We start from the raw sequence: 26,775 nt of genomic DNA on the forward strand, positions 1-26,775 counted from the left end.
TCCAAGTGCAGCTTCTGGCTGCTGATGCCATTTCTCTAAATCAAAAGCCTGAATCTGTGAAACTATGTGCAGTCCTTGCTACCAAAAATTCCATGTCATGTGACATGTCATTGCTGTATCCTCTGTCAGTGTTTTACATGCTTTTGTCCATGCTTTCCTCTTTAGGTGTTTTCATCTGAAATAAAGAATATAACAAACATCTGATGGAAACTTTTGTACTGCTTTTCTCAAACGTTTAAGAAATAAATGAAATATATAATTTTTTAAAAAAATGTATGTTATGAATGTATATTTGTGTGCAAGTAAATATCCCAAAAGATTGTGGTTGGTATGATTTTTATAGTTTCTTGCTCACCAAAGCTGCATTTATGTTTGCAAAAATACAGTTTGAACAGGAATATTGTGAAATAGCACTACTAATAAAAAGAGCTGCTTTCTATTTCATTAAATTTTAAAATGTACTTAATTAATTCCTGAATTTTCAGGAGCCATTACTCCAGTCTTTAGTGTCACACGCTCCTTCACACATCATTCTAATATGCCGATTTGGTGCTCAAGAAACATTTATTCTTATCAATGTTAAAAAGACTTGTGCTGACTAATATTTTAGTGGAAACCATTTTTAATTTGAAATTTTAATTATCCCACTCTAGGAGTACCAGTAAAACACTGTATTAAGATGGTTGGCAGGTAATAAACAAAAAGAGACAATATACATGGAAATATCAAAGAGATGAATAAGCTTTAGAAGCTGTATTATGCTAATGTAAAGGTGCAGGGGAAAGTAGGGCTACAGTATTTGTGGGTTTGACACACCACAGGGAAGCCAAGTCTAATCAATGGCTTACTATCAGGGAAAGCCATCTAGATCACTCCGGCCAAACCGGAGCTCGAAGCTGTCAAGGAGAATCATATTCCACTACAAAAATATCAGCATGGCAAGAAGTAGGATGCATTAGAGAACAGACTTGCATAATGGCAAAATACTATTACTATCGTTCACAGATGATGAGTGTTTTTCTGCAGCCGCCCTGAAGAGGGAAGACTGCACTGTTTGCTTCGCTCTGTGTAACAGTGTATTCTTGTTACATCAAGGTTTTCATAACCTATGAATCGCGATCACAGGCTTGATTGCTCGCTGACTAAATGCTTTTAGGTTATGCTCCGTGTAGCAGTCTGTTCTTGTTATATTTGGGCCTCTGTAACCTACAGTACGAAACAGGCTCTGAATGATATGTCTGCATAAATATTCCTTTAGAGCAAAGCTAACAGGGCCTCTTAATTAAGCCAGACTTGAAGACAGAATCCCAGGGGCACGACGAAAGAAAATTAATGGTGACATTGAAAAACTACCTTCCTGTGTGTTTCCCCTTTTCCTTCATGCTGAGGCTTCACCTTGCCTTTGGCCTTTGCTTTCTTTTACTTGAGCTTTACTCTACGGAGGAACACAAAAGGAAGAGGAAAAAATGATTAGAGGAATATGAGGCAAACCTATGAGAAAAAAAAGAAGGAGGGGTGGGAATAGATGAGACGAGGAGAAACATAAAAAGCCCATTAGTGCTGAAGAGTTCTGAATCCATATTATCGCTTTACAAATAAACATCTCCCTTCACTGGAGTGTGTGACAGTCTGCCAGCAGGCCTCGTCACAACAGGCTGCTGTCAGCAACACTTACAGGTGTCTAAGTCTTTCATCAGCGTAATTACAAATGCCAGAAACGGATGGATGTCCCCGGCGTTAGTGTGCCCTTATAATGCATTAGATATCAAAGTAAAATAATTTATTCATAAAGAAGATGGAGTATAACTCTCTGAATAATGAATGCAAGCTCTTTGGCGCTCACTTCACACTTGGTTAGATTTACGATTTCTGGTGCACATCATTTGTTTGGGAGGCTCAATTTGTCGCCATCTTTCGCAGTAACACGAAAGGCGTTTCCTGCTGCAAAGTGCAGCGCTGTGTATAATAATGTGCAGCTGTTGTTTGTGTTGCCATTAAATCATGCTTATTCTCAGCTGAATAACAAATATTTAGCTCACTTGTATACTCATATACAGAATTCACAGATGCATTAGGGGTGATGGTGGGTTTGAATGGAGTGTTTGCTAAAAAGGCTCAATTACAGATGGAAGTAAGTCGAGATCAAGGGCTTCTTTTACCTACTGTACAATTGGACAAGTGTTTGAGGATGTGATGCAATTGAAAATGCATTTGTTTGTGATCTATAAAGGGCCTAGTGGTCTGTTGTAATTTTCCTAACAGCTGTACTCACACATATGCATCATCACTCGAGCCTCAAGCTTTAACAGAGTTTGAGACTTCTGCCATCCCTAAAAGTCAATGCCAACAATTCAACTGAATTCACTGTTGAATGCATTCAATTCAGATTTGACTGAAGACAGCCCATGTGCAAAGTAGATGTCTTAATATGTTCATAAACTTCACCAAATAAGTTTACTAATTAATTTATACACACGAATTTTAATATTTCGAAGATATCACCATATGAATGAATGGGTAATGTTTATCCATAATGTTTAATCAGAGTACAATAAGACAAATGTTTTGTTTACAAGTTTCTGAAATGATTAAATATGCAAATGGAATAATGTAATTAAATATAAATTAATTTGCATATATTTCCAGAAGAGAAACCTAATGTAAAATATCCAGTTGTATAATACATGCAGTTTTATGACTTCATTGCATACACTGATAGATCGCATATAATTAACTTATTTATTTACATATTTTATACACATTTTCTCTTTTACTAAAATACTTTTACTAAGGCACATACCATTCCCTACCATTTAAAAATCCCAAAACATTAATATATTAATTTAGTATTAATTAACAACTTTTTAAAAGCTTACTTCATATTTCTGAGCTTGTGTGAACATCTTTCATTGTTTTTGACTAAATTGCGCTGTGTAGTGTGGTGTGACGCATTTGACATTCAGTGCGCGGTTCCTTTAAGAGACCCCGGAAGTGGATGTGAAGCGCAACATTATGTACAAGGTTTATTTTGGTTCGTATTTGTCAGGCGCGCAATGACGCCTTTCCACTTAAGTACAGCCGCGCGCTCTTTGTTAAAGTATTATCGACACAGGGCAGTGTTAAAAACGGTCCAGAGACTCAGAGTGTGGGAGTTCAGAAACATGTATCTATGTTCTTCCATCGCATGGCACAACAGCATGGAGGAGATCCTGAAAAAAACAGTGGCCCCATTTCCCAGCTATGAGATGAGAGACAAGTCTCCACCTCCACCTGAATCCAACAGTCTGGAGTTCATGAATTTCTACAAAAGTTTAGAGAAAGATAAAAAACTGGAATTTCTCGAGAAGTTGTCTTATGATTTCGGGGTAGATCACAGATGGGCTTCGGATTTGGCTGCGAAGTTGCTGGACACTCAAGTGCGGGATGTGGCCACCATCCTGCAGGTGGAGGACAGGTTACGGTACAGTTTAACACCCCGCTACCGACAGCTGCTCACGCACATCAGCAGGGTTCAGGGCGGGGTGAAGTTCCTGGTGGACCTCAGGGCAGATCTCATCGAGTTAGCGTCCTCAAAAATTACTGACAGCCCACATATGAGGGTAAATACACGTCATTTTATTGTTATCCTTTATGAAATGTAGATGTCAAATGTATTAGTTTTTGGGTGATTCCAAGAAAAAGAGTGCCCTTATGAACATATTTATATAAAATATGGATATAACTAAAATATATAAAATTACAATTCTAAATTACAAGTCTACATTGTGAGATATAAACTTGCAGTTGCATGGAAAAAGTCAGAATTATAAGTCACAATTACCTTTTTATTTTTAATTTTGTGGCAGAAAAAAGAACTGAACTGCGAAATGTAAAATCAGAAAAGTAAAGTAAATATTTTGAGTAAATATTGAATAATTATGTTCAGTTTTTCACCCTCAGAAAAAAAGTAAAAATTGTGAAATAAAAAGTTACCTTAATTATCATCCCATAGCGGAATTCTGTGGCTTTATGATCAAGCATGTTGAAAAAACAAAAAACAAAACTATAGATAGATTGATATAGATTTCAGTGAACATATAAAAAATGGTGTCCCCAGGTTATGACTATCATAAATGTTCTTTTTACCTTATGACTCTTTGAAGAACTCGATGTTTCCATCATTTTGTACAATAAATATCTAATTATTTGAAAACATGACATATTTGTAGAAATATCAGCATCATCTCCACATGACCTTCTGGCTTTCCCAATGGTTTCAGTGAATATGCATTTGTAACATTGGCTTTGGTTATGTCATGGCATGCCAACTTGTGATGTGCCCTTTCCCCTACTTTAGATCCGGGTGCTCTCTGATTTCGCATGGTTTGTTGTGTTTGGAGCCAAACGACCTTTGTCCCACATTAATGAACGTCACAGGCTTCAGCTGTGACACAGTTTGTAATGTTGTGGTGCCAGATATACACATGAATTTATGGCATGCAATTTTAATTTAGGCCTTGATATCATGGAAACTTGTCTGTTGTACATACAAAGCCTTCAGTGCCTTATAACTCCTCTAAATTTGGTCAAACTGAAATCATTTTACATCTGTTGGAGAACATGATTTTCTTTTTATGAATTATTTAGAAATCAAAAAATTATTTGCTGTTAGGAATTGTATTCATTTTTATGCCTGCAAAAGTCTGGAGTATTGGAATGCTTGTCGTTTTAACGCTTAAAATTTAATCCTTTTGCATGCTTTTGTGTTGTATATTTTGGCTAATTTGATTATGCTTTCAGCTCAATTTTTCACATTTACCAAGTTTAAGTTCCATTGAGCAGAATTTTAGATATCTCTTCTTTTCTTTTCCTAAGTGTTTTCAGGCCAAACAGGTCTCACCACACCAAAAAAAAGTAATAACATTAAAAAAATATTTCTGCTTTTGTCTCGTGGTACCTAGCAAACATCAGTTGTGGCACCATCTTTATTTTTCAAAAGTGAGCTACAGTTGCTCTAGCTCTATGAAGTGCAAAGAAATCATTGAACTCTGGGCAGATTTCTCCATTTCAGTCAAAGAGATGTTAGTGTTGTAGATAGCATGGTGGTCACTTGCATAGCACCTTGTCCTGATGATTATTTTGAAGACAAGTCAATCTCAGCTCCAGTGATTTCCCCCCATTTTGTTACGAAGGACTTCACTGGGATTCTTAGAAAGTTTTCCAACTTTTGACAGTCTTTTTATAGCCTACTCTGTGTTTTTTTTTTTTTTTTTTGTAACGTTATCCCAAAGTTCCTGGGCAGCTCTTTGGTCTTCATGGTAGCAGGGATGATCTGAGCTGCTGTTTTAGTAATGAGACTTAACAAAGTCAACATTTATTGTGGACTTGAACAGGTGAATTGAATTTTTTTTTTTATTCCATATATTGATATATATATTTTTTTCGCATTGTAAATATGTTTCTGTAGCTCAAGTGGTAGAGCATTGTGCTATGAAGCGCAAGGTTGGGGGTTCGATACCCCGGGAACACATGATAAGGTAAAATTGTATAGCCTGAATGCACTGTAAGTCGCTTTGGATAAAAGCGTCTGCTAAATGCATAAATTTAATTTAATTTTAATTTTGTAAAAACGTTATAAGAGAAAATTTTACTTTGGTCTTTCTACCTCAGAACTTCTCATTTAATGTAATGTTACTCGCCGTTTCTTTGTAAATGAGTGAAATGAGTTTCTCTGACAATTTTCATTGAAGGGTGAGTTGACATTTATTATCTTTAGAATTTAATATTTGTGTACTGCTTACTGCATATTATCTACTATTTCTTAGTAGTATATGTGAAGCAGTACCCATGTGCAAGAATAATTATGCTTAATTGTTGTCTCACAAGCTTACATTATTATGTGCATGTTTAATTTTGTGAATTGTTTTCATTTATTAACTTGGAAATATGTTATTATTAATTCATAAAAAAATAATTTAATGCAGAAATAATAAGATTAATATGGTAGTTTACTATTCTGAACAGTATTAACTTTATGGAGAATAGACATTATAAATAATTACCTAATAAAATTTCATTTAAATTGGTTGTAATTTGAGTTATTTTGAGTGGGAAATAATCTGTGAATGCTGAATACTTCCTGGAAGCACTAATCATGTCAAGCTGACATTCAGCCAAGAAATAATTTGGTCCCATGATCATTGTGTGTTTTTCACTTCATTTAAAAGTCTTTTTAATAGTTAGTGAGTGTTAGAGCACAGCTCTCAGTGGTTGCGTCCTGTGCTTCTCTCTCTGTAATAATATTGCTTAACAGCATATCCCTAAGGAATGCTTCAGAGAGACCATCTGGCACACTTCCAGCCCACTGAGCCCTATCAGAAAAGATTGTGTGACATTGATATGTCATTAATATGTCTATGAGCTAGTGACAATTGGTTGAAATTTGCAGATAGTTGCAGGGTAAGATCGTTTTTCAGTTTCCCTAAGCAGTTTCCCATTGCTTAGATTAGTTACAATTGCATGCTCAGACCAGAGCAAAGTTAAAATGACAATAATCAGTGAAGACAGAGAACAACTAAGATGCTGAGCTTTGCAATAAAATGTATTCGCACTAAACTCTCACAAGCTCTCATGCAAGATCCCAAAGAAACGTCATTTCAAATTTTTGACCAGGTGCATTTCTTGATATATAATCAATAAACAGACATTGTCAGCCAAACTCCTCCAAGTCTGCATTATAATGGACAATCACCAAGAGCTAAGAGTGGTTTTCTATGAGCAATTTAGGTTGACATCACTGCCATGTCCTCTGCAAGTTACATTGGGTGCCTTAAGACATTTACATTTCCTCAGTCCATTAGTTTTGAGATTTACATTAGAGATTTATATTAGCAGGGGAGATCTGCTCTCTGAAGCATTTGAAAATTCTGGACTAGAATCCAGACGAAAATGTTAAATGTTTACAATGGCTATATACATTTAATTAATATTGTAATATTGATTACACTGTGTTTTACATGAAGTGAAAATCAAAAAACTAATAAGCCACTTCTATCATTTTTTAGCATATTTTGCTAAGCTACATTTGTGATAATAGTTTAAGTGTTTACACTGTTAATCCTTTAATTGGTGTAAATGTACATTTAAATACTTAAATACTATTTATTAATGAAAAAAAGTGTTTGAACTTTCAAAGTTCTAGATCAAGAATTCCAAAAATTAACACTAAATTATTAATTCTTTCCAAATATATTTACGTTCCACAAAAGAAAGTCACACAGGTTTAGAACAAGAAGAGACTGAGTACATTTTGTGGGAATGTTTTTTTTTTTTTTTTTGGATGGACTATCTCTGCAAACCATTTTTGTATATTTTTTGCAGCATATTTTACAAAGCGGCGTTTTCTCAAATGTTCAAGACAGGCTTTAATTTTTATGTATGAACAGGTGAGAATTGCTTTAATGTCAGGTTTCTTCCATATGCGCCTTCCTTGTTCACTTTTCTTTCATGTCAGTAAAATCAGAGAATGTCAAAAGCCCACTTTCAGGGACACGTCCTTGACATTCTTGCTCCTTTTGTGAAGAGCAAATTCTGCAATCTATTATGGGATTAATGTTCGGCCCAAAGTGTTACAGTCACAAATAAACAAATAAAAAGAATAATAATTTAACCAAAATTTAAAAACGCAAGAAATAGAAATTGCACAAAATAAAAAAATGAAAGCAAAGTGTAAATCCAAAATTTAATAATGCATATAAAAAACTTTTAAACACATAATATAATTATTTATATTTATTTTTTTTATCCATGACTGAGATACTTTGGTGGGCAAATGTTCTCTGCCCTCTCAAGTTTTTAGCGTGGCAAATGTTTTTCACACACTAGAGTGGGATTTAATCATTTGCAATCTCTGTATCTGCCTTGAAGTTTATAGTTTAGCGTGAGTTAGATATCTTCCCCTCTCTGATGCACACAAGAAAATAAAAAGAGGTCTAAACAGCGCAGCGCTTTTGAAAGTTGTGGCCTGCAGTCAATGACACATATCAAAGTTGGATTCCACTTATGCACGCTTGGCCCTAGAGTAAATTCAGCCGTGTAAGCAAATACAAAACTCTTTCGGTTGAAGAATTTCAAATGCTTTCGGCTGCCCTGAATTTTAAGGTAAAACGCCAAATAAATGCTTAGAAGTAATTTCCCAGTCCAGAGAGGATTTGATAAGTTTAAAGTTAAGTGGAACGGTGACTCCTGGGCCGGCCATAGGCTGAGGACTGCACTCTGAGTAAAGCTGAGATAGACAGAAAAGCGAAATGACGTAGACTGCATTGCCAGTTTAGTCCCTGATCGCCTTGCTTTCCCTGAACATCCATCCTGTTTTCAGGCAGCATTACAATCCCAACTTTGTTAGATTGTTTTGAGCTATTGGGAGCCTCCGACACCTTTACCTCGTCACCCCCTGGTTGTTTTCTACATACAAATGCATCACTTAGTGACAAATTTATGAATTCTGATCTAAGCGAGCGGGTTTATTGGGAAAAGCGTGCCCGAGAAATGGTAATTCGAGATCTTTTTGCTTGCAGGCACAGCTGAAAGTGCTACAATAAGGTCAGATTTTACGTGTACTACCTATAGATGAAGCCAAAGCACGTACAGATGGCCGACGTGGATGTTTGATTGACAGCCCCACAATTCTTTTAAGCACATGCATCTGTGGGACAGGCTAGTGTAAAAGCCACTTTGTGTGAGTGCCCCGGCGAATAGATCCAGATATTTGTATGCATGTTGTGTTGCTCATCACCATTATGAAAGAAATCTGACCCTCGAGGGAGAGTGCAGAAACATATCTCATGTGGGAAGCAACAGCTCTTCGATGAAATGTAACTGTGTTTACCACAGAAATCTTTCAGCGTCCTCGTATGGAGGCTAACACAAATCTCAGCGACCTAATGAGAACACCACCAGAGCAAATAAACAGACGCTAAGAGCCGAAGAAGAAATTGAGACTCCGCTGAAAGTATTGTGTACTGTACAGATGAAATGGCAACAACTGTGAGATGGTTTCACACGATCTGTGAAAGTGGCTGTGAAATATGAATTCCCTCGACGGAAGCTGCACACTTTATAATTGGGCACCATTATGAGCGCAGCTGTACTGGGAACTATTCTTGAAAATTGGTAGGTATTACACATGAATTATAATATTAAACCGGCTGTGTTCCACACTTTTGCGCTGCATTATTTTTCCCCTGAAGTCCATTTATAATATTAGTCAAGGTTTTTTGCACATGATTTAGTTTTGCATGACCATTTGCAACCAACTCTTTGACCCTTAGGATTAAACAGGCTGCTTTTGCCGCTCTACTTTTAAGACTGTATGTAAATAACCTCTTCGCAATAATGGGATGATTTCTGAATGACCAATTTCGGCAGCTTAGTTATCATAAATGGTCTGAGCGTGCGCAGACTGGAATAAGTTTTGCATTGGGAACCACCATTCCGGGTGGTTCAGTTCAGTTTTTTTACTTTTAATGTAATTTATAACAAGTTTCTGTTGAATTTATGAAAAAAAGAAGCTGTTTAAAATATTTTGTTTTAATTTTAACGTAACTTGCATAGCATATATAGAAAATCGAAAAATGTGTGTTTGGAAGAAAAAATGAAAGGTGTTATAGAATGTAAAAATCTATTTTATATGGTGTTTGAACACAGTTGTGTGGCCGCAGTGTGGAAACACCAGCCTATAAAGTGACGTTAAGCATCACTCATGAGCTCTTGAAGCTCCGTTTACCAGGTTTTCACAACAAAACCAGCCCAATTGCTACTCCAAACTTTTGAGGGGGATTCCCCAGTAAAAATCACATGCCGGTGGGGTAAAATAAATGCTATTGGTGGAATTACCCTGGTAAAAATTAGCTTTGGGGTCACTTAAAACCATGGACTTGGCAACACTGAGATCCACACTAGTCTGAAAAGGAATGTGGGAGCAGCAGCTCATTTTCATTTAAAGTGGACAAACACAAAAAAACTGCGCGTTACGGCTCATAACCTAAAAGTGGCAATTTCAACAAACTATAAAAAATTATCTGTGGGGTATTTTGAAACAAACATTCACATACACACACTGGGGACATCAGAGACCAGTTTAAAATATTGTATCAATGCTTTCTATGGCAAGTTTTAAAATGTGAATGAATCTTTTTAATTTGAGTCTTAAATATTAAATAAGTCATTTTGAGATTAAATTGACTAGTTTAGGGATATTATTATAAAACAAAACTATGAAAATCTATTTTTTTTTTTTATAAAAAGCATATGAAATATTAATAAAAATAATAAAATTAAATGTAAATATGAAAAACTTGACAAATTCAACTAAGTTGGAACACTTTAAAATAATAATAACAACTTTCAGAACCTAAATATGACCACTTTCAGAACTTATTTAACAAATACATGACTATATGCTATATGTGTATTCTAGTGATGAACTGTGTGTACACTTCACATTCTTCAGTGCTGTTCTTCTTGTGTTTGTATATCTTGGCATGTTAGGATCTGAACAGCAACCTGAAGGGTCTTCTGTCAGAATGGTTCTCCGTTGGGTTACTCCGACTCGAAAGAATCACTTGGCAGTCCCCATGCGAGATCCTTCAGAAGATCAGCCAGTAAGATCTCTCTTATATGTGTAAACGTTTCCTTTTTATTTGCCTTCCCAGTTGAGCCTGTTTTTGTTGTTGTCTGTTTGTTTAAACCTACAGGTACGAGGCAGTCCATCCTGTGCGGAACTGGACGGATATCAAGCGCAGAGTGGGGCCGTACCGGAGATGTTACGCTTTCACCCACGCCTCCATGCCTGGAGAACCACTGGTGGTGCTGCACGTTGCCTTAACTGAAGACATAGCAAATAATATCCAGGTAAATGCAAATGGAAATCACATTTGTTATTCATCACAAGGAATAATTTATGGTCAAACTGAGTGTAAACATATTATTGGGTTCATGAAGGGAGAGAGCATCCTTGTGCAAACCTGCTACGATCAGAAATATATGCAAGGAGACAGTTGTGGAATAAGACAGGCAGTAAAAATGCTCCAAAACAGCACACTGATTCTGCCAGCGCCTCCAATGAGTTTATTAATTTACCATGCACCTCTTATTTTCCCAGGGAATTGTAAGAGAGTTTTCCACTCTAGACACGGATGAGGATGTGAACAAGATCAATGCGGCCATCTTCTACTCCATCTCCTCCACTCAGGCTGGATTGCAGGGGGTGGAGCTTGGAAATTACCTCATCAAGAGGGTGGTTCGAGAACTGCAGGTGGGTAAATGATGTTCAACACAGCTGTTTGAAGAATTATTGCATACAATGGATAAATAATAAATGCTAGGAAAACAGTAGGATTTTCAACACCTATATTAAAAATATTACAGTATTACCGTATATATACACACACAATTACTCAACATTTTTTTAAATGTTTATTGAAATTATATTTTAATCAAATTCACAGATATAGTTTTTTTGTTATACATTTTAAATGATTTTTTTCAAATGTTGTTATTTTTCACCTTCCCATATATATATATATATATATATATATATATATATATATATATATATATATATATATATAATATTTGTATTTTTTTATTTTTTTCCAAAGATAACAAATAAAACATTTTCTCTGTTTTTGCAACCCTTCTCTTGTGATATCAAAGGTCATCACTGACCAACTTTTGCCTTCTGGCCCTGGTTTGGTATTTTGTAAACAAAAACTAATATGCAATTTAACTAATTATTTAAACACAAAATAGAAATTGTACCTAAAAACTGCACCATTAATATATTTGCCCCACATTTAGCACATTTCTAGCTGGAAGAGAGAAAAAGCAGGGAAGCTAATACAATTTGAGCTGTCACCTTCAATTACATAAAGAAGGAGGGACACATGGCATGCCACAGAGCTCTTGCCTCTTTACTAGATGAAGGCTAAATTAAATGGAAAAGAAACGAGAGGCACTCTGGTCTAGAGATTTAGATGAGTTTTGCTTCAGTGGGAATGTTGGTGAAACAAAGTGCTGGATGGCTGTTTGTGTAATAGAGGTTAACCCTAATAAAGAGCTCTCTGTGAAGGGCTGCGGTTCTCAGAGAGCTGATTTCCCCAGATGAGAGATTGAAGGCATCATTTGAGTGGAAATGGACAGTTGATAGATATAATTTCATGCAAATTGTGCATGTCGATGCTCTGGGTTTGTATTTGAATTAGTTTCTGAAGTGTGTGTGCACATGCAGCGCACTTGGTTTCCTTTGAAACAAATTCTCTCCATCTTGGTCCATAAATATCCATATGACCCTTACAAAAAAACACCATTGTTGCTGTAGTATTGTTACTGAGGTTATTGCTACTACTTTTATAAATAGACTTATACATTGGCAGTTTCATGTTCATATGAGATGAGTTACATGCCAAGATTACCAACTTTGTAATTATTGTTGACTGATTAAATCTGTGAGAAGTTAAAGCTGTTTGTAAAACTTTATGTAGTTTGAAAAAAGTATAAAGTACCTGTTAGAGTCTGAGGTCATACTTCTGCTGAAGAAAGAGTAAAGGTGACTTGCCATGCCACAAGGGGACAATTGGCATGATGGATGGATGATAGACGGAAAAAAAAGAAGTGGAGAAAGATCACAGTGTGATTTAGGAGAATGCGAGGAGGGTATGCTTGTCTTTCAGCAGAATCCTCATGGGGCTCTTTTGCACTCGCTTTCTATCTTACATTCACTGTCTTCTCGTCCTTACGCTCCATTCTCGCTCTCTGTAGCTTCAAACCTGCTGACTGATGTTTTACAGAAAATTGAGTTGATGAATGAAAAGTGACCCTTGGACAGGCTTAATCTTCCTTCACTGCTGTCTGTCTGAAGGAATGATGCACGGCGAAGAATGAGAGCGAGAGGGAAGTGTGATGGACTTGAGATGTGGAGGACTTAAAATCTCGGCTCCTTTGGGGACCAGTCTGACACATTTGGTTTGTTCAGTGCTTTCTTCTTGTTGAATGTGGGCAGAAGAGGGAGAGAAAATGAGCGTGTCTATGTCCTTGTGGGGGAAGAGAAAGAGACACGGTGGACTTGTTCAGCATGGTTTTTAAATTAGTACAAATGGAGTGTGGATGGAGGATAAAAAATAAAGAGAAAAAGAAGTCTACAGAGAGAGGATATAGGTATTTTATATAAAAATATCAAGGTTTACACAAAATATTCACTGTTTTCAACATCGATAATAAGAAATGTTTTTTTTTTGCAGCAAATCAGCATATTAAAATGATTAATAATCACGTGACACTGAAGACTAGAATAGCAGCTGAAAATTATCTTTTTCTTCTAATAACAGTAATATATTTTTTTACATATATAAAAATAGAAAATAGTTTTTTAATTGTATCAATATTTCACATTGTTCAGTGTTTTTACTGTATCGTTGACAAAAAGATAAAATACTTTTTTTTTTTTTATTATTATGTGAACAACTAGTCAGTAAAACAGATCCTAATTCAAGTTTCACAAGACATGTTCACATTCAGAACTCATTCAATGCAAAAACTGTCTGATTTGAATGTGTAATTAATGAGGTTGAGAGTCATTCATTAGTTTGTCAGTTCGTAAGAGTAATTTGCTTAAAACCTGCTCATAAGAGTCATTAGTCCATGAATCGAGACACTCCTTCTGTTGTTGTTTTTTTAATATGCTGCTCACATACTCAACTCAACAGAAAGATGTGTTTTCTTGCCGTTATTTCAAGGTACACATTTTGGGATCCAATTAGAGCTGTACTGTATTTACTGTACTCAGTATAACTGTATTGTAGCTATTTTGTTATAATAAATACTCATTTTACTGTAAAACATATACGACATATACACATATATATATATATATATATAATTTTTTGTGTGTTTTGGTATAGATATGCATTTGAGAGTTAACTGTCTGTGTTTACCTTTCTGTGCAGAGTGAATTTCCTCACATTGCCCAGTTCTCCAGTCTGTCTCCCATCCCTGGCTTCTCCTTATGGCTACAAGGGGCTCTCGGACAGCACAGGAAGGAGGGACGTGCCATAGAGCTTCTGTCTGAGCAGGAGTGGATGGAGGTGGAGGATGTGACTGGAGCCGCCCCTGGTGCCCCGGCCCTGGAGGCCCTGCGCAGGCTCATCAGCACCAGCGAGTGGATCCACTCCGACCGCCTGATCCGTGCTCTGGAACCTGCCCTAATGCGGCTCTGCGCCTGGTATCTGTACGGAGAGAAACGGCGGGGCTACGCCCTAAATCCTGTGGCCAACTTCCATCTTCAGAACGGCGCCACCATGTGGAGGCTGAACTGGCAAGCGGACACAAGCCAACGAGGGATCGCCAGCTCTTGCGGCATAATGGTTAATTATCGCTACTTTTTAGAAGAGACCAGCACTAATAGCGCCACCTACCTGCAGAATAAAGTCGTCAAGGCATCGGAGCAGGTGATGGGACTGGTGTCACAATTCCAGAAAAACAGCAAACTCTGATTCTGCAATGGGACAAAATGTGTTGGCACTCAAATTCAGCGTTATAATTCTGGACAACTCTAATCAGCACAGGGTGGGTTAAACAAGCCCTATATGGATCTATGACTGAAGCCAGTATATGTCATTCATTGTCAATTTCATTGTTATTTCAGAAATTGACTATTGTACTCTGCCCTTCTGAAAGGGAATAATCCAATACATCCAATTTTAAAGGCATAGTTCACCCCAAAAAAGAAAATTGTCATCATATACTCACCCTTAAGTTCCAACCCTGTATAAAGTTTTTTTTTTATCCATTAGTAGTTCACAATGACGGCATAATGTCAGAGATAAAACATTATTACAAGTATTAAAGTAGTCCATATGATTTAATCACTATATTCTGTGAAGCCGTACAACTTTTTGTGAAGAATAAATTGAGTTTTAAAAAAAAATTTTGCTCTCAAATCATTCATGCAAATCACTTATGGCTCAGGATTGATGTCATTACATGCAAGAACCAATGACATTTGATGCTATTGATGTCCAACCTGCATATTTGATTTGTAAGCAATAATGACTTAAATAGCTTGTTTTATAATATTACGTTATCTTAAGAATACTTTACAGTTCACAAGTTAAACAGACCAATTTCTTTTTGAAACTTGACACACTGTGATCACTACTGTTGTAAAAATATACAACTTTATTTTGAGATGGCCTACACTGAAAATGAAAATGAAAATGCAGTTCTGTAAGTGAGTCAGGAGTTTATTCAGTATTCTGAAAGCATTTGAAAGCCTTGAATCGGCATTTGTTCAGAAATCAAGATACTCTTTGTGTTGTATGGGTTTTAGCATGCAGCTTGGAACAGAACTAGAGAGGAAGATACATTTTCTTGCCTTTATTTTGCGGTACACATGGATATGGGATTTTGGGATCTGATGTAAAAACGAGTAAATATATACAATTTAACTCTAAAACTTATTACACACAATACATATAAAAAGTTATCTGTATAACAGGACACAGTTTAGAAGGACATGAGGGTGAGCAAATGATGACAATTTCCATCTTAAAGTCAACTATCCCTTTTATTAGGTGTACTTATTGGTGAAGTGAAAAAGAGATTCCACTTAATTTTTTTAGATGTGCCAAAACTCCACTAATTTCAAGCAAGAAAAGGATTATTGTCCAAATTAATCTATTTTCCTTAGTCCTTTTAAGCAGTGCTTGAGCCTTTGTTTGATTATCCGGTTGCTGATTTTGATGTGGACTTATGCTACACTCTGAAAGACTGGGGGTAATGAAGCAGGACAAATCTATCAGCCCCTGTCATGTCTTTGCCTTCTCAGCGTGTGTATGTAAGAGAGCGTTCCAGCACGACTGAGTGGAAGCTGCTGTAATAAATGATGCTTTGATTCCTTCATTATTGTGATCTGCTTCACTGTAAAATGGCTGTCTTTATGTATGTTCAAGTCTCTGTGTAAATGTGTCTCAATGTGCACAACGTGCCAGCTAAAAATATTTATTTATGAATTTAAATTCAGCTTATCTTCCAAAACTGATACTTTCTTTTGTTTCCAATCTAAACATGACATACTATCTCAGCGATTTGATCAGTTTTGGGCAATGGAGGATGTTCAAATGTTTTTTGAAGTTAACACAGGACAGTACTCTATCTCTTTTGGCCAAATCACATTTGGACATCTGTTTTTTTTTTTGGTGGTTTAACTAGCGGTGTTTAACGAGATTTAGCACTCTCCAACAAGCATTTTATTCCTCCAAGACTCCCGTCTCTAGTGTCTGATAACAGACTGCAGTGTTCAAGTGGCCTCCTGCCTTTTTTTCCACTCTATTGTTGTGTAAAGTATCTCAGTGTAAGCTGACTGTGAAATTGCATTTTTACTCTCTAAGGAGGCATACATCTTCTCTCCCCCGTCCCTTCGTACGGTGCCCTAGAAACTAATGAAGTGAGAATAAATTTATAAATTTCTGATATTCACTTAAACTAATCACGGGGTACAAACCAAACAAAGCAGACAATGTTTAAAGGATGCCCTTGAGAAACTCCTCCCACTGTTATCACAGGCCCAAGACTGGATGAACATACAGGTGAATCTCAATAAATTAGAATGTCGTGGAAAAGTTTATTTATTTCAGTAATTCAAATCAAATTGTGAAACTCATGTATTATATAAATTCAATGCACGCAGATTGAAGTAGTTTTAAGTCCTTGGTTCTTTTCATTGGGATGATTTTGGCTCACATTTTACAAAAAACCCAACAATTCCCAATCTCAACAAATTCGAATACTTCAGAAGACCAATAAAAACCTTTTGAGTGAATTGTTGGCCTTCTAGAAAGTATATTCATTTATTGTACATGTACTCAATACTTGGTAGGGGCTCCTTTTGCTTTAAATTACAGTCTCAATTCAGCGTGGCATGGAGGTGATCAGTTTGTGGCACTGCTGAGGTGGTATGGAAGCCCAGGTTTCTTTGACGGTGGCCTTCAGTTCATTTGCATTTTCTGGTCTCTTGTTTGCCATTTTCCTCTTGACAATACCCGTAGATTCTCTATGGGGTTCAGGTCTGGTGAGTTTTCCTGGCTAGTCAAGCACACCAACACCATGGTCATTCAACCAACTTTTAGTGCTTTTGGCAGTGTGGGCAGGTGCCAAATCCTGCTGGAAAATGAAATCAGCATCTTCAAAAAGCTGGTCAGCAGAAGGAAGTATGAAGTGCTCAAACATTTCTTGGTAAACGGGTTCAGTGACTTTGGTTTTCAAAAAACACAATCGACCAACACCAGCAGATGACATTGCACCCCAAATCATCACAGACTATGGAAACTTAACATTAGACTTCAAGCAACTTGGGCTAGGAGCTTCACCTTCCTCCAGACTCTAGAACCTTGGTTTCCAAATGAAATACAAAACTTGCTCTCATCTGAAAAGAGGACTTTGGACCATTGGGCAAAAGTCCAGTTCTTCTTCTCCTTAGCACAGTTAAGACGCCTCTGACGTTGTCTGTTTCAGCAAATTCCTTGACACGTCTGTGTGTGGTGGCTCTTGATGCCTTGAACCCATCCTCAGTCCATTCCTTGTGAAGTTAACTCAAATTCTTGAATCGTTTTTGCTTGACAATAATATTAATAAGGCTGCGGTTCTCTCGTTGGTTTTTCTTTCCACACTTTTTCCTTCCACTCAACTTTCTGATAACATGCTTGGATACAGCACTCTGTGAACAGCCAGCTTCTTTGGCAATGAATGTTTGTGGCTTGCCCTTCTTGTGAAGGGTGTCAATGATTGTCTTCTGGACAACTGTCCGATCAGCAGTCTTCCCCATGATTGTGTAGACTAGTGAACCAAACTGAGAGACCATTTTGAAGGCTCAGGGAACCTTTGCAGGTGTTTTGAGTTGATTAGCTGATTGGCATGGCACCATATTCTAATTTATTGAGATTTGAATTGAATTGGTGGGTTTTTGTTGAATGTGAGCCAAAATCATCACAATTAAAAGAACCAAATACTCAAGTCTGTCTGCATTGAATTTATTTAATACATGAGTTTCACAATTTGTTGAATTACTGAAATAAATCAACTTTTCCACGACATTCTAATTTACTGAGAAGCACTTGTACTTCACAACATTAAGTGCCTTATTATGAGGCAAATACATGAGGTTACCATGGCAACTGGTGGACAACTTAGTATAGCATTCACACAATGGTTAAAACGCAGTTCATTTGTCCTCTTCTGATTAGTTTTGCCCAGTTCTAAGGCTTGTTTAGCTGAAAATATGTGTCTGTTCTGCATTATTTGCATGGTTTTACGATATTTTTACTGTCTCACAAAAACATATTGGATCAGGAAATTAAGTGTAAAGAGTCATGCATGAAGAGGCTTTTCTATACCAGTAAAATTAATACCCAGCATTGTTATAAGCCTCAAAACTGAAGGGTACAAGAATTCAGTTGGAGATTATGACTTAATAAATGTGTTTACTGTGCTAGTAGCACTACTTGAAAAGATGGATATTGAGGACTTATGGGACAAATCTAGGGAGGACTTAAGGTGTTGCTCATCAAAGACATATTTGTATTTGAGCTTTACAAGGTATTCAAACAATGATGCTGTCACACTCACAGAGATAATAAAATGCTTATTTTTTTAAGATGTTATGGTGGACAATGAGACCACTAGAATGAGTCTCCAAACTACAATAATTAAGTAAATTGTAACCCCAATTCACAGTAACAAATCTTCAAAAAGATTATTAGGTCACACTTTATTTTAAGGTCCAATTCTCACTATTAACTAACCATTAACTATGACTTTTGCCTAATGACTAATTAACTCCTAATTTGCTGCTTATTAATAGTTTATAAGGTAGTTGTTAAGTTTAGGGTATTTGGTAGGATTATGGATGTCATGCATTATATGTACTTTATAAGCACTAATATACAGCCAATATGTTAATAATAGGCATGCTAATAAGCAATTAGTTATTAGTGAGAATTAGACCCTATACTAAAGTGTTACCGATTATTATTATGTATTATTTATTGATAATAATATAAACCAAACAGCCATTAGTTAACATTATTAACCATGTCTCTGCAGTAGAAAAGCAAGATGTAGAGCAAGTTACTACCTATTGGGGTGGAGGGTCTGTTTTATTAATGCACTGTATTTACCCATTATTTTGAAGGGATTAAAAATACCATATGATTTTATTAGGAAAATACCATATACACAAGAAGAAATTGGCTCTTAGTATACCTTTTTTCAGTCTGACTGGATTATTAATGTTGTAAATAATGTTCAATATTTCTTATTCTTATGTCACTAAAACAAAAATATATGAAAATATGCAAATTGACAATCACTGAGCAACATAGTCTATTGGTCCTAAATGAACGAGTGTTTTTGAACAAATCATTCAATGATTCACTCATAAAGACAAGTCTTTTGTTTCAGGATGAATCTGTATTATTGCACAAATTAGCTGAGTAATAATTAAATGACTTATAAAGATACTTGTTGAGTTCCTGAATGAATCAGAGTTGTTGAGTGACTTGATTGAGTAATGACTCATTGTCATGTCATCACTGATGTACGGATGGAACCTGCATAAAGAGGCAATGAAAAACACCCCCTACTAAAACACAGACTCTGTCTTAAACATGCAAACATAGACAAGCCTAGTGATACAAACAGAGAAAAGTCTCAGTGCTGTTGGACTGTTATAGACACTTTTGACTTGCTGTTCCACTGACCGGAATGAACTGTTATATAACACAAGTTACGTAATATAATGCTAGTTGTTATTAATACTGCATCACTTTAAAAGGCATTAGTGATCTGCCTGTCCAGAATAGCAGCACAGGATCAAAACAAAAGGCCTTCTAGACCTCAAAGTGTCATATAGTGACCTTAAAGTCAGTACAACATGTTAATCAGCAAACACACAGCTGCTAGCCAACTGCACATTAACATTTTAGTGCCCATTTGTTAATACGCAATTACAGGCAGGATGGATTAGGAGACACTTTACATCCTTTTTAATGGCTGTGAGCTTGTCATTACAGTTGAGTAAAGCACATGCTATACAATGTTCTATCGCCTTGTTGAACATTTTCTAACAGCACATTAATCAATTTACTGTTTGATTGCCATTCTTATGGATTCCACATGCAGAAAATATGGGAATTCTCATTTCCACATATTGATGTGCTACCTGAGGTCTTCTCGCAAACCATTTTTTAAAATTGATACACAGTAGCTTGTATGCTTGCAGGGCACTCATAAAAATGCATGTGAAAAGATGGGTATGAGAATGGGCTGAAATGAGCAAATATGCAGTTTAATACCTCGCTGAATTCATACAATAAGTCATTGAGGCAGAGGATTTCACAGAAAAGGTTACCTTGGAAGACAGCTTAGTCCAAAAAAAAAGGGGGTATAGAGAGGGGAAAAGTGATTTTACTGTCTTTTGATAAGTCTATGGATTTGCTCATGTGTATAAAGGAAATGAAAGGATGGTTGAAAGTGACTTTTTGTTCATTTAAACATCTAGGAAAAATATCTGAAACTGTACAATGTGGCATGTGAAATTTTCAAGTGCCACGTGATTTGGTTTGAAATTTATTTCAATAGCTACGGTCTGCAATATGAGACATCTAAGGTTATATTAAATAATATCAATAAAGCCCTTCATGTAAAGGAATATAAATGGTTCGATCATATATTGACCTGTATAGATGCACTGTTCACAAATGTATCGGCAGGCGAATGTTCTAAAACATCCTTCTTAAACTTTAAAATGTATTAAAACCTTTGAAATCTGTCTCTTTCTTTCTCTCCATTTCTCTTAGGGCTGGAACATCAGGGCCCTAGCTGTAGTAATTAATAACACTTGCTTCATTTCTCTTTGTGAGGGCAAATGGCAACAAAAGATTGAATTTTGAACAGGGCTTCCATTTTTATCCATATCATGATGACTACTAGCAGATGTTGGCAGATGAAGAGGATATAAGCAATGTCCTGGGAAAAAGATGAACAGATGGAGATATCCTTCGCTTCACTGTGTGTCCTGAGTGACGAAACTAATGAACTTAATCAGTCTTAAAGGATACCATTACTACCAGTCAACTGACCATAAAATTGCACTTATTGAGAGAATAACCAGTGAGAAATGATATCCGAAATACTTGTGTCTTTTATGATTGGCTGAATGCGGGAGCAGAATCAGCCATGTTGAAGGTGATTGTGGGTGTTATAGTTCCCGGGGTAATTTGAAGCTAAATGAGGCCGGATTGTCCTCTATCAATGGCAGCTGCTTCCCCAGTGCAGGTCAGGTGTCATTTCTCTCTCAGTCTCATCTGCATAGGCTAATGGAGGCAAATGGTTTGGTAATTTATTCATTCCTAAGGCTGATTAAGGTTATACTGTGCCAAAGCGCTTACCTGGTAGATTTGACTGTAAGATTTCAGTCTGTGTGAACTGTACAGGGTTTATGACGACAACAGCTGACTTTCTGTTTCTTTCAGTTTAAGATGTAGTTTTAGTGTTTTACATAATTCAGCATACTTTAATGTATTAATATTGTACGTAAATGGGTCAGTGACAAATAAAGATTTTCAAGGATAAATCTTCTAAAATTCTAGACCAAATTTAATATAAACTCATTTTTAAAAAGGGTTTTAACAGTCAAGTAAAAAGTAATCATTTATTTTACCTACACTTTTATTTTTATTTTTTTGGTAGCATTGTACTGTACCGTATTTTCCGGTAGTCGCACCTTTTTTTCATAGTTTGGCTGGTCCTGTGACTATAGTCAGGTGCTACTTATTTATCAAAATTAATTTGACATGAACCGAGAGAAATTAACCAAGAGAAATGAACCAACAGAAAACATTACCGTCTACAGCCGCGAGAGGGCGCTCCTGTAGTCTACACTGAAGACATAGAGCGCCCTCTCGCTGCTGTAGACGGTAATGTTTTCTCTTGGTTCTAAATAAATGCGACTCATAGTCCAGTGCAACTCATATGTTTTTTTTTCCTCATCATGACGTATTTTTGGACTGATGCACCTTATACTCAGGTGCGACTTATAGTCCGAAAAATACGGTAAATGTCTTCACTGTCACTTTGATCAATTTGATGCATTTTTGATGTAACTCCAAAATGTTTTATTTCACTTCATACATCATGTTAATCATGTGTATATTTATCTTAGGTTTGCCAAGTTTAGCTTTATGTTTGTTTTGAATACAAAAGTCTCTCTCCTCCTGTATGTGGGCAGCGCTCTGCTTTTCCAGATATGGTGCTGTAGCATTAGTTTGAACATTACAAGGTTGGTGAGAGTTGAGTGCATATCTCAGGGCGGTTACAGTGCTACTGAATAAGTAATTGTACTTCAGCCTTGATCCCTGGGTCATCCACCCATGCTCTGCCAGATAATACAAGCCAGTATGCGGAGAATGCTGGACCACAGCCCTGTGGCAGTGGTGCAACCTCTTGTCCAAAGATGCGCCATTAATTCATGCCATCCAACCATTCCCTGAGGCCAGTGCTGTCTCTGAACAAGACATACTGCCTGCACACATTCAAATAGTATATATATTATATATATATATATATTTTTTTTTTGCTTTCTTCTGGTCTTGAGTACACAAGTCTGAGACCACAGTGCAAGTCTGTATTTTTTTTTTTGTATTATATATCTTTGAATAATAATCAGTAAAATATAATAATTAATTAGTAAGATAAAATGTAAAGCAATTAAATACAATTAATATCATCATATAAAAAAATATAAATATGATGTTCTGTACTATTCCCAAGTCACTAATCAAATATTTGGAACATATCAAACTCGAAAACAAGAAAATCTGAAAATAAACTGAACTTCTCATTACAACTTTGCACTCAAATTCTTATGTTATAATATAATTTAACATTTTAAAAACAGATGATACTAATAATAATAGGAGCAAAATAAATAAATTAATAAATTAATTCAATGCCATGCATCTCTCAATCTCTTTTTTTATGATTTTACAGTTCTCTCCCCCCTATATTCTGGTTTTAAAATACAGTAAAATACACTGCTAAGTTTGAGACCAGGGTGAAAGTCTTTTTTATTTTTATTTATTTATACAGTATCTATTTATATACACATTTGTGTGTGTGTGTGTGTGTGTGTGTGTAATAATATCAGAAATGTAAATATAATGTAAATATAAGAAATTTTTTTGTCTCTCATGCCAATAATACAGTTAGCCATATAAAATATGCATTAAATTATTATTATTATTATTATTATTATTTTTTTTTTTTTACAATTTTTGTACTCCAATTTCTATGATAATAAAATAATTTGACATTTAAATGTGTCAAATCATAAAAAAAAATATATATAAAATGAAGCAAAATTTTTGATACAACTTTGTACCCTCCTGTATTTGTATTTATTTATTTCTTTTTTAATTTGGTGGCAATGTTGAATGACGAAGCTCTGATCAGGTGTGGTGTTTGCCTGTGTTTGTTATCAGTGAGCAAATTTAATCCCTTTCTAAGCAGTAACTGTCAGAGGACAAATTTGACCAGAGGGCATGACTGATGTTTGCACAATAATTTGGATTCATAAACTGATGGATGTGTGATGTTGCACTGTAATGATACAATCTGTAGCCCTGTAGAGAACAGAGGCTGTGTGTGTTGATTGCCATGTGTAAATATTGCACATCACATCATGGAGGGAAGAACGGGCCTGTGGCTCTCTCCGACATTCAGGATTAATGCTGGAGCTTATCATGCACGATTGAAATTGAGAAAAGAAATGGAATAAGTGAAAGAAAAGGGGATTATGGTGGCGGAAGAGAGTATGTGTGCGATCATTAAATTACACATTCGAGATGGCATTAGTGGAGTGCTTTGGGGAGTCATTAGTCAATATGTCACTCTTCTGAATAGAGAGAAGGAAAGTCGGGATGTGTGGGGTGGGAAAACTATACCATTATATTGTTAATGAATATTTTTCTCTTGTTTTTGTTAGGGAAAATTTCCAAACAGCCTTGAAATAGCATAAATTAATCTAATCAAGACTCACCTTTACGTGTTCATGAGGTTTACATACAATTTGTATTGAAGTAAACTGTGCGGAATTGGAAAATGAAAGGATGTAGAATTAAAATGAATAGAAATTCCAATAAATGTATGTAACTGTCGTTTTTAACTAAAAGCAAAGTTTGACGAGACAATTTTTGAATGTTGACTGTAAAAAGGCTCGTCTGAAACTTGGATTATTTATTTATTTATTTAAGGTGTAATATAGCATTACACAATGGATCCTCTGCTGTGAATGGGTGCCGTTAGAGTCCAAACAGCTGATAAAAACAACATAATATTCTCCAGTCCATCAATTTGTATCTTGTGAAGTAAAAATCTGTGCGTTTGTAATAAACACATCCAACATTGCTTTGTTGGTTCTAACTTCAAACTAGTTTTCTGCCTGTAATAGTCATGTTGGCATCAAAAGTCATCTAGCCTGAATCAGGAGAGAAATATACACAGTTTACAAGTGAAGACAGTCTGAAACAGTTCTAAACATGACAGTGGACTGTTAAGTAAGAGGACAACAGGGGATGGATGTTTTCCCTGAAGAAATGTTATTGTAGATTATAGCAGTGGTTCCCAACCACGTTCCTGGAGGCCTGGAGGCATGGAAAACATGCAGTGTTGGGGGCCTCCAGGAACATGGTTGGGAACCACTGGATTATAGTATTTTGGCAAGAAGCGGTGGTTTAAAGTTATGCCTTAACAATGGATTTATTTCTTACAAACATGCAGTATTTAATGAAAGTGTTCATTGTAATACTAGCATTGCCAAATCTCATAGCATTATTTTTGCTGTGTAGACAGATGTAATGTACTGCATAGATAAAAAAGAAAGAGAGCAAGAAAGAAGAAAGGAGCTAGAAAAAACAAAAACAAAACAAAGAGAGGGTTTGTTTTGACAGATGTGTTTGCATCAGATTCATGCCACACAGGATTTAGTGTCACAGATCTCTCTTAATTATAGTCTCTCTCTGAGCCGCCCTGTTTGTTTTTCTGTCTAATGAGTTAGATGGGGATTAAGGACTATGCTCGGGTCCAATTAGCTCACCCAGTCCCCAACGCCCACCGCTCTCCGCCCATGCAAGCAGACAGCGTCTGAGAGAGAAGAAAGATATTAAGATGAGCACTTATCCTCATATTTACCTTCTCTCTTTAAAAACAAGAGGCAGAAGAGCTCTCTTCAAAAAGGGTAAGACAAGCGAGCGCTCGGGTGTTCAGAGAGACAGCCGGAGGGGTTCCAGCTGTGATGCTCAGGGGCAGAGAGGAACACTCTGAGACTTATACAAACAAATATGGAGCATCAGTGGAGAGCATTTACAACAAAACACCACATGCAGTAAAAGACAATTGTGTCTTCTTAGGTACGCCAAAATAAAAGATATTAACATAAGTCACAGTCTGAATGCTTGCTGTTTGTCATGTAATACATATTAGCTTTAGACTGAAAACGATTCTAGTTTGATATAATGAGTTTACTTACAGTACGAGGTACTGTACAGCTGCTTACAGATGAAAGTATATATCTGTATGTAAAGTGTGGCTCAAAAACATTTATGTACATTTGTATGAAACAGACAGTATGTCTGTGTGTGTACTGTATGTGTGTGTGTGTGTATGTATGTATATATATTAGGGATGTCAACGATTAATCGATGATCGATTAATTGTCGATAAGAGATGCAATCGATTAAGGCTATCGATGGTCGGTTAACCGATTCAATGTTGGGCTGCGTGCGGCTCATGCGCACTCAACACGTGCGAGCGGCTGTGAGTGACGGTGACGATATATAAAAGCATCATCATTCATTCACAATGTACAAATTAAGCTTTTAATGTGATTTAAACTTTAAAGTACATTAAATAGAAACAACATAAAAGTTCTTCAACATTAAATGCAATAGAAATCGAACGAATTCTTAATTCATGAAATCTTTAATTTCCCTTCCCATGTTTACCACAGTAAGAGATGCGAAAACAGTTATTAAAAGCGAAAGATAATAAAATAAACCTGGGAAATTAGAGGGTTAGACTATGAAGATTTAGGAAAAGAAACAATGCCTAAATATACTGAATTTGTGGAAATTCGTGACCAACCGGCAAACCCGAACAAAGCCGCGTAAATGAAGACTATGGGGTCCAAAAGCATGGTCGCGATCTAACATTTTCCAGTTAACCTATTATTCCTCTAATAAACAAAGCTTTTATACCACACTTGTCATAATCAGATCTTATCATTTCTAAATAAATAATTGCTGGATTCAAAACAGCGATTAATAGGCGCTGTGACCGACACATTCCTGGAGCATTCAGTTTAAATAGACCGTAGTATACCGGTCCACTCTGCTGTTATGCCAAGGACGTTTTTGAGCCACACTTTACATACAGATATATACTTTCATCTGTAAGCAGCTGTACAGTACCTCGTACTGTAAGTAATGAGACATGAGCAATAACCTCCAAATAAATCTAGCCAAAGCCGCGCTCGCTCATCCTCGTGTGCACGCATGCACTGTTACGATCTAATGCGCTGTATGCCGGATTTTTAAAAATCTGACATTTTCTAGGACAGAATCCAGCAGGATCAAATTAATGTGAGCAACTGTGTTTTGGTGCAGCAGCGCCGATGTAGTTCACTTAATG

The 26,775-nt window shown here is 36.3% G+C and overlaps 1 protein-coding gene across 1 annotated transcript; it reads left to right on the forward strand.

Annotated features, from left to right (window-relative positions):
- Positions 1-3,005: 3,005 nt before the first annotated feature.
- On the forward strand, positions 3,006-15,936 carry LOC113093300 (malonyl-CoA decarboxylase, mitochondrial-like). Its single transcript, XM_026259098.1, has 5 exons — positions 3,006-3,599; positions 10,528-10,640; positions 10,734-10,890; positions 11,141-11,293; positions 13,983-15,936. The coding sequence occupies exons 1-5, from the start codon at positions 3,054-3,056 to the stop codon at positions 14,526-14,528; spliced, it is 1,515 nt and encodes a 504-aa protein (XP_026114883.1). The 5' UTR covers positions 3,006-3,053; the 3' UTR covers positions 14,529-15,936.
- Positions 15,937-26,775: the final 10,839 nt, after the last annotated feature.

The sequence above is a fragment of the Carassius auratus genome, unplaced genomic scaffold (genome assembly GCF_003368295.1).
Source record: "Carassius auratus strain Wakin unplaced genomic scaffold, ASM336829v1 scaf_tig00214951, whole genome shotgun sequence".
Classification (NCBI taxonomy): Eukaryota; Metazoa; Chordata; class Actinopteri; order Cypriniformes; family Cyprinidae; genus Carassius; species Carassius auratus.